Here is a 12,062-nt window from a genome sequence, read left to right on the forward strand (position 1 = left end):
AACAAATATCATATACTTATCCTCCATTACAAGTGTATCCTGCATGATGACAAACAACCCTGAATGTGTTTGGGCAAATGCTCTCAGAGGAAATCCATTACTCCTGCATAAATTTTCAAAATTTTTAAAATGGATTAAGAAATAAATAAGAGGAGGGGAAGGACCTTTATCAGGATTCCGGGATCAGTGTTTTTAAGCTGAGGATTTGGGGATTGATCCTTTCAGGATCTGGGAATTCTTTTTTCAAATTTTGGGATGGCGGGATTTAAATTTCTTTAAATTCGGGACCTCAGGATTTCATGTTTTTAAGTCTGGGATTTCAGGATCAGGACCCCCCTCAAATAATAGTGAGAAAATAAGATAGTGAATACCATTTGCCATAATTGGTGAGGTCGGTGTGAATTTTTACTTCTAAGTAAATGGAGGGATGTAGGATTATTGTCAATGTAATGACAACATAACAAATGAAGTTATTTGAAAAAGACATTGCTCACTAGAAAACTTTCAACAATGAACACTTCCTATGACAAAATCAAATAATAGACAAATAAAATAAATAATGAATATATATATATGAATCTTTCAACCAAATCTCAATAAACATAACGCACACAGAAACAATGACAACCACTGACTAGACTCATAAACATTTACAGGCACATCATTAATAGTTTGCATACATAAAGGGAGATAATCCTGTGGAAATACAGAACTAACACTTTTAGATGTCTTTCAGTGGTGGGTTTGATGGTTACATATCTATATATATATAAAAGATAATAACTTGTATCATAATCCATGCTATGCTCTAGTATTAACATAAGACTAGCATCTCTGATTTTTATAACTTGAGAGTTTATTTATAAATGTATGCATATACTCTTATCACACAAAAAAGCAGTCAATAACAATACTTACAAAGTACCTTCTGTCTGGAATATCGAGTCTGTATGGAACAGAATGTCAAAAACTATAACAGCAACAGTCATTAACAATACTTTTACTATGTACTTGATTTGTAGAAATAACACATTCGCTGATAAACTCAGAAAACTGCATAGTACAAAATACTGAAAAAGATCAAATGAACAACAATGTTTCAATGGATTCAATTTCTTATCTAAGTACAATTCATTACTTCTTAGTAGATATGAGAAGACATGCTAAAAAAATTTCATACAAGTTAGGTGTTTAGTTAACTACAAAACCAGGTTTTACCCACCAATTTCTCAAATTCTGACCATGCAAGACCCTAACAGGAAGTCAATGTCGTTAAAAAAACCCTCATCAATGCCTGTACAAAGTTAGGAATATGACAGTTGTTTTTTTCCATTTGTTCTGTTGGCTGGTTGATAAAGCCAATCATTTGATTTTATCAGTTTTTATGGACTACCCAGGGGGCTTTAGAATTTACCATCATACCTTTGGCATGAATTATTAACAAAATGTGTTGTTGAATACAGCAGGGTTATTCTGAATCACAAACTTGAAATCTGAAAAACAATGTCTTTGAAAGATCTGAAAACCAGAGGCCAAATATTTGCCTCAAACAGTATAAATTGTCCAAAGTTATTATATGATTTCCTGAGATATAAATATCATTGCAAACAACAAAAAGACTAAAAATATGAGAATAATTTACCAAAATGTAAAATGATAAAAACTTACAATAGGTTTATTACAACCATCAGGCATCTTGTCTTTAGTCCTGTTACAACTGACCTGTTATAGAAAATGTGTAACTGCAAATTAATTATATTCATAGGCCAAATATAAAACAAGAGTGCACACACTGAAATGTCTCGCCTTCTTTACTAATCATTGATATTATGTTGATAGTCCTATGGTATAAAGCTTTATTACAACTGTCACATAAACTTAACATTAACCAAGATAACTAAACAAAGACCAATGAACCATGAAAATGAGGTCAAGGTCAGATGAACCATGCCAGGCAGACATGTACAGCTAACAAAGCTTCCATACAACAAATATAGAATTGAGAATGGAAATATAGTTCATCTATTACTTATAGTTTAAGAAAAATAGACCAAAACACAAAAACTTAACACAGTGCAATGAACCGTGCAATTGAGGTCAAGGACATTGGACATGTGACTGACAGAAACTTCGTAACATGAGGCATCTATATACAAAGTATGAAGCATCCAGGTCTTTCACCTTCTAAAATATAAACCTTTTAAGAAGTTAGATAACGGCGCCGCTGTAGCCGCCGCCGGATCACTATCCCTATGTCGAGCTTTCTGCAACAAAAGTTGCAGGCTCGACAAAAAAATGGCTCTGAGTCTCAAAAAACCAGGTTGCAATTTGTGTAAATAATTAAAATAAAATTATTGCAATGTAATTACAATTACAAAAAGTTGTTGAAAGTTACCAAGTCCAGTAAAATGTGAAAAAAAAATCTTCAAGCTATTCCATATAGCAATCAAATGCAACATATCTTCAATCTTCCTGTGCAGTTTCGTGGATCTGGCTGAAAAACCCTAAGAAGAGTTGATAAAAACTTTTAGAGATTTTGCTGAAAAATTACGTTCCCAAGTCTGGTAATATGAGAAAAAAAATCCTCAAAAAAATCCTCAAACAGTTCAATGGTAGCAGGTCCACAACTTCAACATTTGTGCAATCTGCCTGAAGTTTCAGGTATCGGTTTGAAAAGTGTAGAAGGTTTATTAACTAGTTACCTCTGATCCATGAAATGACGTCAAGGTCAGGTGAATCTTGTCTGAGGGACATGTGGACCTTGCATGAACCCCATTTAACACATATAGTTATCATATTAACTCATAATAAATGAGAAATTCACATGGTAAAATTTTATACAAACTTTTTAGGAGTCACTGAACATAGAAAATGAGGTCAAGGACAATGGCAGAATGTAATTTTCAGTGGCGGATCTGGAAATTTTCATGAGAAGGGGGCCCACTGACTGCATAAGTGGGGACCCACTCCAGTCATGCTTCTGTTATGACCTATATAGTCAACCAAATTTCCCACAAAGAGGGGGGGGATTCAATGGGTATTACCTTATCTAATTTAAATATTGGAAACTGTTAAGGTTAAATAATAGGACCATGAGAAAATAAAATTGACTGTTATTTTATAAGATTTTTTTGTGTCAAAACAAAATAGCAACAAACAAAAAGTTATCAAATAAACAGACAAATTGATAGTTAAAGCAGCAACAAAAATTATGTATTGCTATCAATTGTCAAATATACATTCAGTTTCAACTGTCTAAAGGGATTTTAAGTCTTTAAAATCAATAACATACTCAATTAAAATAGACAATACAAGAAAAACTTCATTGTTTTTATATTCAAGCATATCATTTTTTTTCATGCATACATATAAAATTCACCGCCACACTTACCAATGGTATCAGTGAACAAATTCCAGTCAAAACAGCACACAGGCATATTGTAAAAATGTGAATAGGTGAACTCAGGAGAAAGTTTTGAGAAATTCTAGAATACCAGGTTGAAAAACTAGATTCTTCAGTGTTCTGCAAAAACAAAATGTTCAAAAGAATATGTGTTATGAAAAAGGCAAGTGACCATGCATGCATGCACATTTGTTGTAAATACAATCATATGAAAGTGCAAAAAAAAATTTTTTTGTTATATATTTGATAAAGAATAAACACTTATTCAAACCACAAATCACCAACAAAAAATGTGTTTAATTTGTAAGTCTCCAAGTCTGATTTAAATTAATGAAACTATAACTATTTCTCATTCTTATCAAGCTTAATATGATTTTAAATAATTCATAATTAAAATGTGAGCAACTATCTATCTTTATAAATTTTGACAGTCAAAGTTTAAATATAGAGAGCAAGAATAAGTTCATTTATTGGTATTTGCCTTTCCAACAATTATTACAGGCAAGAAACTAGCGCACTTACTTCTTCAACAAGTTTGAATTTCAGAAATGTATATGCAAAAAATTCAACAAATTGTTAAACATTATCATTACAGGGCAATTGCTCCATTAACCAGTTGACTGATTGGTCTTGTTGATTATTTGTGCTTAAGTCTCTATCTATCTATGATTACAAATTTCAAGATAATGGTAAAAAAAATTCAAATGTGAACGTCATTAAAGGGGCATAACTTCAATAAGTTGAAAAACAATTTTGATCATGCTGTCTTATTTGTCGATCTTATTTATCTTCCTGATCATGTTTGTCAATTCTTTCAGACAGGTGAGCTTAAGTATGTAGCTATTGTATGTATCTATCTAAATATATTTTTTATTTTATTTTTACAACATCTCATATAATTTAAAATTTCAACAAAATATGTCAGTTGTCAAGCATTTGATATATTATTTTTATTATTTTTCAGCTATATTTTAATGAGCTAAAAATGAATTTAATTTAAGTTTATTCTGAATTCAAAATCTTAAAAAGTAACTACAGAAAAAATGTGAGACATCCAGCTCAGTGAGAAATTGTGTGCAATTAATATTTGTCGAAAGATTAACATGCACAGAACATAAATGTACATTTTTAGTGTGTAATTTACTGACAAGTCATGCAGTACTTACAAAATTTTCTCCCAGACTTATAACAATGAGTACTGTGAATACTGTTATACCAATACCAAACATTGCATAATACTCAAATCCTCTGGAAAAGAACGGTTTTTATTACATAATAGTGTATTATGGTAATGTTTTATTGACAACAAATAAGAACAATAATTAGTAATCATATTCAAAATTCATTGTAGACCTGACTTTATTCTACTCTGTACGATTTTGAATCTTATACATGTACCACTTAATTGGAGTAGCTCTTTATAGAGGGATACAGGGTAAGTGCATTTAAACAAACAAGATACTGAACATTATACATGGATTATATGAAAAGCAATTTTATTGCTATTCTGCAGTCTAAAGAAAAGTGCTGATACGCTTTACATTAATACTATCTCACATTGAAATTTTCTTTTCTGATTTTTCCAGAAGAGGATTGATGTATAAATGAATACAAAATAATCTGTAACTGTCTGCTACTAATATGTGTTACCTGACAGATACAACACCATGAACAATCTGAATACCAACAAAGACACCAAACAACAATATAAGACTGACTTTAAACCATAGATCTGGCTCTTTATTGTACTCTAACTCTAGTTCTTTACTGAACCTCATCCACCAAGGGTTGTAATCTTTATTTCCTTCCCAACTACTGCAATTAAAATCAAAACTTATTTTTTGAACAACAAAATACAAACGAACCTATAATTAATTCATAATATAATATATATCTTTTAAACACAAATATTACCAATGTCAAATTCTAAATTTTTTGAGGCTTGGGTTAATCAACATATCTTTCATTTGAAATTTACTTGTAAGTAAGTTTTTTTTTCTAAATAAAATGTTTAAAGAAATCTAGCAGGCTCAAAAGGATCGGGATGGAGACAAAATCGGTGGTGGGGTCTTAGTTTATGTAAAAGATAATATACCAAGTAAACGACGTCATGATCTTGAAATACAAAATCTTGAGTGTCTCTGGATAGAAATTAACACACAAAAATGTAAATGTCTGTTTGGAGTATTTTACAGACCCCCTGATTCTAATGCGCAATACTGGGATAATATGAATTTGTCCATAGAAAATGCTTTCAATTCGGGTATTGATAAAATAGTAGTAACGGGCGATTTCAACGAAAATTTGTTGAATTATCGAAACACAAAACTTACAAATATTATTTTGCAAAACGGCCTGAACCAAGCAATTGATCAGCCGACATTCTTCTGCGAGACCAGTTCATCTTTACTGGATTTAATTTTAGTAAATGATCCTGGCATACTTTTATATACTGAAGTCGGTGATAATATTTTGAAAGCTAATGTAAGATATCACTGTCCTGTGAGTGGCATAATAAACATTAAAAAAACACCAAATAAAGTTTTTAATAGGAAGATTTGGGACTATGACCACGCAGACCTAACTAAATATAAATTTGATCTAAGTGAAGTTAATTGGGATGATACTATTAATAATAATGACGTAAATGTTGCCGCGACAAAAATTACAGAAACTATATTAAAAATAGCTACAAAACATATACCTTGTAAATTTGTCAAGTTTAGATCTCAAGATCCGCCATGGCTAACTGGTCATATAAAAAAACTAATTCGGCGCCGAAAAAGACTTCATAAAATGGCAAAAAAGAAAAATACTGCTGATTCTTGGCGACAATTTCGGTATGTTAGGAATCAATGCATAAATTTCATAAAAACAGCTAAACTTGACTTTTTCAACAAACAAATAAATATATTAGAGAATCCAGAAACCAATGTTAAGAATTGGTGGAAGCTTTTAAGAAATTTATCTGGACAGCCTTCGAAAGCGACAAATTACCCCCCTTTGTTAGTAAATAATGAATATATAGAAGACGATAATGAAAAATCAAACGCATTTAATCTCTTTTTTTGTAAGGAAGCTACCGTGGATGATTCTAAAGCGTCTTTTCCTAATACCCCCATGTCCGATGATATACCAATTTTAAACAATATTATAATAACCGAAGAGGAAGTGTTTGATCACTTGTCTTTGTTAGATGTCACTAAAGCGACGGGCCCTGATGAAATTAGCGGTAGGCTTCTGAAGTATGCTGCTCGAGAGTTAAGTAGGCCCCTGGCTCAGCTTTTCAATAAATCTATACGTGAAGCTGTGTATCCAGAAACCTGGAAATTAGCAAGCGTTATACCAGTTTTCAAAAGTGGTGATAGAGAACTGGTATCAAACTATAGACCGATATCACTTTTGTCGATCATTGGTCAGAGTATGGAACGTTGTGTTTTTAAGCACTTCTTTAACTTTTTAACAAAACATAAAATAATAACAAGTGCCCAGTCAGGTTTCATGCCTGGAGATTCTACAATTAACCAACTCTTACACATAACAGATTTATTTGGCAAAGCTCTTGACGCAGGAAAAGAGATTCGTGTTGTCTTTTTTGATATAAGTCGTGCTTTCGATCGAGTCTGGCATGAAGGTCTTATTTATAAACTTAAAAATATTGGAATAAGAGGAAACATATTAAAGTGGTTTATGAGCTATTTATCAAATAGGAAACAAAAAGTTGTTATTTCAGGTCAATCCTCTGATACTTTTGGTGTAAATGCTGGCGTCCCTCAAGGATCAATATTAGGCCCCTTACTTTTTTTAGTATATATAAATGACATTGTAAACGACATAGACTGTAACATAAAACTATATGCTGATGATACTTCCCTTTTCATAGTAGTTGAAGATGAATATGCAGCAGCGAGCAAACTTAATTCTGATATAGAGACTATCAACAATTGGTCATTCCAATGGCTGGTAAATTTTAATGCAAAAAAGACTGAAGCTATGACAGTTTCCAAGAAATCAGTTAAACCCCATCATCCACCTCTTTATATGAATGATGATATGATTTCAGAAGTAGAAAGCCATAAACACCTTGGTTTAATTTTTCATGAGGATGGTTCATGGCATTCTCATGTCAATAAAATAATTGAAAAGATAACATCTAGATTAAATTTATTTCGTGCCTTGAAATTCAAATTGAAAAGAAAGTATTTACAAACTATATATTTAAGTTTTATCCGACCTTTATTTGAATATACAGATATCATTTGGGACAACATTCCAGACTATTTAAGTGACAAACTAGAAAATATGCAACTTGAAGCGGCTAGGATAGTTACTGGTGGTACTAAGTTATCGTCCATAAATAAATTATACGACGAAACAGGATGGGAGTTACTATCAGAAAGACGTAAAAAACACAAAATTATAAAATTTCATGAAATGTTTCACAATAAGACCCCTGATTATTTAAGCGACATTATCCCTCAACAATTGTTCAATATTCATAATTATGACACACGACGAACGAATGACACGCAACATATAAAGTGTAGAACTGCATTTTACCAGAAATCTTTTCTCCCCTCAGTTATTCGATCCTGGAATGCTATTCCGGACGATATCAGACTAAGTCCATCTAAGTTAACACTTAAAGGTTACCTTAATCAAAATGTAAGAAAAATGCCAAATTATTATTTTTATGGAGACAGGAAAGGACAAATACTTCATGCCAGACTTCGGATGGATTGTAGCAATCTGAACGAACATTTATTTAAGAGAAATCTTGTAGAAAGTAAAAACTGTACCTGTGGTAGAATCGAGAGCAGTAAGCATTTTCTCCTCGAGTGTAATAATTACTCCTTTGTCCGAAAACGTACGATAGAAAAAATTCCCTTCCCATACAATATAGAAACACTCCTATTTGGCTGCAATAACCTCAATCAAGAGGAAAATGTACTCGTGTTTAAACAAGTGCAACAATTTTTGGTAGATTCGAAGCGTTTTGGCTAATAGCGTCGTTCGTGCATGACAAAGATCGTAATTGGGTGAGACAGTCTTGACAAAGTCCTGTAAACACACTCCGCCGCCGGTACATATATATATAGGAAAGATCTGATGAAAAAAAAATCTTTTTTTTTATTTGCAGTTATTTCCCTTTATCTTTTTTCTACAGGGAGACGGATTAATATAAGGGAAACCTTGTTTCCGAATCCTTTTGTAATATGTTATCACTGTATTTATATGTGTATGCCATGTAAATGATTTTTTGAAATAAAATATGTTTAAAAGTAAATAGTTTTAAAAAGTTATAAAGTTTATGCCTGCTGCATACTAGTTTTTATAAATCAAAGCCTCATTGGAAATATGCAGGCCTCTGTCTAAATCTTATTTACATTATAACAGTGATTCCATTGCATGAAGAGTTTATCATCATGAACTTTTATAATAATTATGGCTGCCCTACCTTTTCCTTCCAAGAAGTTTTGATTTGTTTTCTAGCTCCATGTTCACTTCTGCATGAAATTTTTTGCCCATTTGAATGATATCTATTTCACTGAAAAATTGAAAATAAAAATTCAGTTTAGAGAAAAAAGTATCTTATTAATAAAATAAAAACAAAACAAAAAAAAACATAACTGCATTTTTGAAAACATAATTTTGTATCATAAAATATTTGGTTAACACAAACAAATTTGTATTACATGTAGTTGCATAAAAATGTTGAAAATAATTGAACCTTAGATAAAAAAAAATAACAAGTAAGTTAACATTCAGATTTATAATCTGTGTTTAAAAAAAAAATTGTTCCAAAAAAGTCATCAAAATACATTTTGTACAAGATTACCTAGTTATTTTTGATGAACTGCTCTGAGCCAACTGTCCAGGACTCTGTAAAACACAAAAAGGGAATTATTTAGACATCAATGCATCTTACAATTGTGAAAAATGATGAATTTACAAGAGAAAGAGAAATGATATTAAGTCAATGAGACATTAAACCAGCAATACAAGGTAAATCTCCAGTCACCTCCACTATACAATCTAAGACAATGCAACTGATTAGGAAACACAATTAAACCCAGTCAAAAAACACATCTTGTATATATCTCTGTCCCATTTTATATTGGAGAACATTTAAGATTTATACTTTATGATCCAAAATTAAATACTGTTATAGGTATAAATGTTTAAATTCATGTCTGATAAAGGTTTCTATGTTGTTAATTCTGTACCATTGAACATGTTGTTAAGGGAGTTCGCTTCTCAGTTTCAAAGTAATTAACTTTTCAAAACACTAGTTTATATTGATAGGGAATTAATTAAGGAATCCAAAGAGTAAAAAAAATATGTAGGTCACCGTGCTTGTTTTTGAGATATGAGCCATTGAAATTTTGGCGGGAAAATATTCTCTCTTGACTTTTCATAGCTTTATCATTGACAAGTTGAAGTTCTCAAAAACTTTTAAAAAGTAATTAAAATTTTACAAGACTTTTAAAGGTTGCTTATCATTATGCATGTAAAAGATTTTCATAAAGAAAAATGGAGGTCACCGGGCAAATTTTTTCAAGGCATTCAAATGGATAAAACCAGAGGATTCCGAAAATCTGACAAAAAATCAAAAACATGACAATCCAGCTTCTTTAATTCTATACCATTGAACATGTTGTAAAGTCTGTACCATTTACAATGTTGTAAAGTCTGTCATTTAGACAAATTTTAAATGACTAATTGATAGACAGGGAGCATACTCCACTAATGTAGAGTAACATAATTCTGCATAGTCTCCAAATTGTCCAAACTCAGACCTTTGGTCTTTCAAATCAAACCAATGAGACAACTATACATTAGTCTGAAATAACATGGATGACATATAGAACTTTTTATAAATTTAAAAAGGATTTCAGTTTCATTGACTTCAAATTTACCGGCTGTCATAAATTCTTTCAATAAAGACTTACCATTCTGATTGCCTTTGACACAGCTTTCCATTTAGCAAAAGGTTTCTCTACTTTCCATTGTAATTTAGAGATGAACATTGCCATTTTAACATAACTTCTGAAACTAAACTTTGGTCTATTTTTTGGTATTTCCTGAAAAAGTAAAATATAATAAGTGATCATTATAAAAGTGTGTCTATCAATAAGATGCAACTTCAGTATATATATCAACAAATAAAGAACGTGAAATAAATGATTGACATTCTCCAAAACTTGTTTTTATTTTTTACTATTGAAATTTGACTTCAGATTAACCTGTTATCATTTTACAATGGAAAGGAGTAAGTTCGGTAAGGGCCATTTTTGGCCCCAATTATAAAGTTCACAGTTACAAGACAATGAATGTTTTAAGTTGCCTTAAGGACATGTGAGAAAGTTAAACAGAACTGTTTTTGTCAAAGTTTAATTCTAACACGTTGATTTTTGCATCCTAAAAAGGTCAATATAATGGATTTTGGTGAAAATTGACAAAATCAGCTGGATTTCAACCAAATTAAGGACCAGGAAACATAGAGCGCAGGCGTCGACAAACTTAATATTCAAATAAGACATGTGAAATAACTTCACAAACATTATTTTAAAAGATCTTTGTTGTCGACGTATGCACTCTAGGTTTCTTGTCCAATAATCTATTGAAATTTACCCATTTTCATTGCTTTTTTCGTGAAAAATCAATATGAGTACAACTTAACAGTCTTAATGAAACGAAAAATTTTCAACAAAATGGCTTATTTCCTATCTAGTCACTGTATTAGCTATAATTTTATTGATATACATGTATTGGTCAATAAATCCGAATTTGAAATTTACGCTAAAAAAAGGGGGCCATTTTAGGACCTTATCTGACTTACCTGCTTTCACTGATTCTGACTTAGTCATGTTGTTGTTTTATTGGGTTTTTTTAATTAGTGACTCGTGGCTTACATGTTGTGATTTCATTGTGATTTTTTTATCTGCTGTTATTTTACTGACTATTAACATACCGGCTGTTTGACAGATAAGATGAAAGTTTCTACATTTTTCTCCCTCAGATATTCATTCCTTTCCTGACCATTACCATTCTCCACCATAAACTGATGATTATCTCCTAATTGAACTAATACATTCTTTGTTATATGTACTTTTCTGTAAATACAACAAAATGAAAGAATTATTTATTTTTAAAATTGATAACTTATTTGGTCTTTTGTCATTTCATTGGCCAAAATCATTTGACAAATACATGTTGATATGTCTCTTTTCTTAGGTAGGATGGAAGAATAAGAACCAATAAAAGTTAGTTATGTCACCAACCCAGGAAGAGACTGAGGCTGAGGGCATAAAAATAACAAGCTTGTTCAGAGACAAAAACAAAGTTCTTCAGAGTTAAATTTGCTTCTCTGTTATTTATGTTTGATTGTTATCAAATTTTCTTCAAAACGACAACTATTTGGTTTTATTTGAATTAATGCTGAGTTATACTTACTACTTTAAAGCCTCTTTTTATATATAATAAAAGGCCTTGAAATGACAAATGTAAAACAAATCAACAAGAACCCAAAATTTATATAAGATTTAAAATAAAATTGAAAATTGAAATGGGGAATGTGTCAAAGAGACAGCAACCCGGCCAAAGAGCAGAAAATAGCCAAAGGCCATAAATGGGTCTTCAACGCAGTGAGAACCTC

The 12,062-nt window shown here is 31.2% G+C and overlaps 1 protein-coding gene across 8 annotated transcripts in view; it reads right to left on the reverse strand.

The window, feature by feature from the left end:
* The window catches only part of LOC139525446 (adenylate cyclase type 2-like), a 74,591-nt gene that overhangs the window by 6,048 nt on the left and 56,481 nt on the right, over positions 1-12,062 (reverse strand). For 5 of the 8 annotated variants that reach the window (XM_071320780.1, XM_071320781.1, XM_071320784.1 and 2 more), the window contains 9 exons: positions 11,379-11,520; positions 10,357-10,488; positions 9,243-9,286; positions 8,862-8,951; positions 5,054-5,218; positions 4,570-4,651; positions 3,392-3,523; positions 1,669-1,722; positions 919-1,070 (listed from right to left, as the gene is read on the reverse strand). In XM_071320780.1, the coding sequence (XP_071176881.1) occupies positions 919-1,070; positions 1,669-1,722; positions 3,392-3,523; positions 4,570-4,651; positions 5,054-5,218; positions 8,862-8,951; positions 9,243-9,286; positions 10,357-10,488; positions 11,379-11,520 (993 nt within the window). The remainder of the gene's footprint in view (positions 1-918; positions 1,071-1,668; positions 1,723-3,391; positions 3,524-4,569; positions 4,652-5,053; positions 5,219-8,861; positions 8,952-9,242; positions 9,287-10,356; positions 10,489-11,378; positions 11,521-12,062) is intronic. The other 3 variants (XM_071320782.1, XM_071320783.1, XM_071320786.1) reach the window with 1 other exon arrangement.

The sequence above is a fragment of the Mytilus edulis genome, chromosome 5 (assembly GCF_963676685.1).
Source record: "Mytilus edulis chromosome 5, xbMytEdul2.2, whole genome shotgun sequence".
NCBI lineage: Eukaryota > Metazoa > Mollusca > Bivalvia > Mytilida > Mytilidae > Mytilus > Mytilus edulis.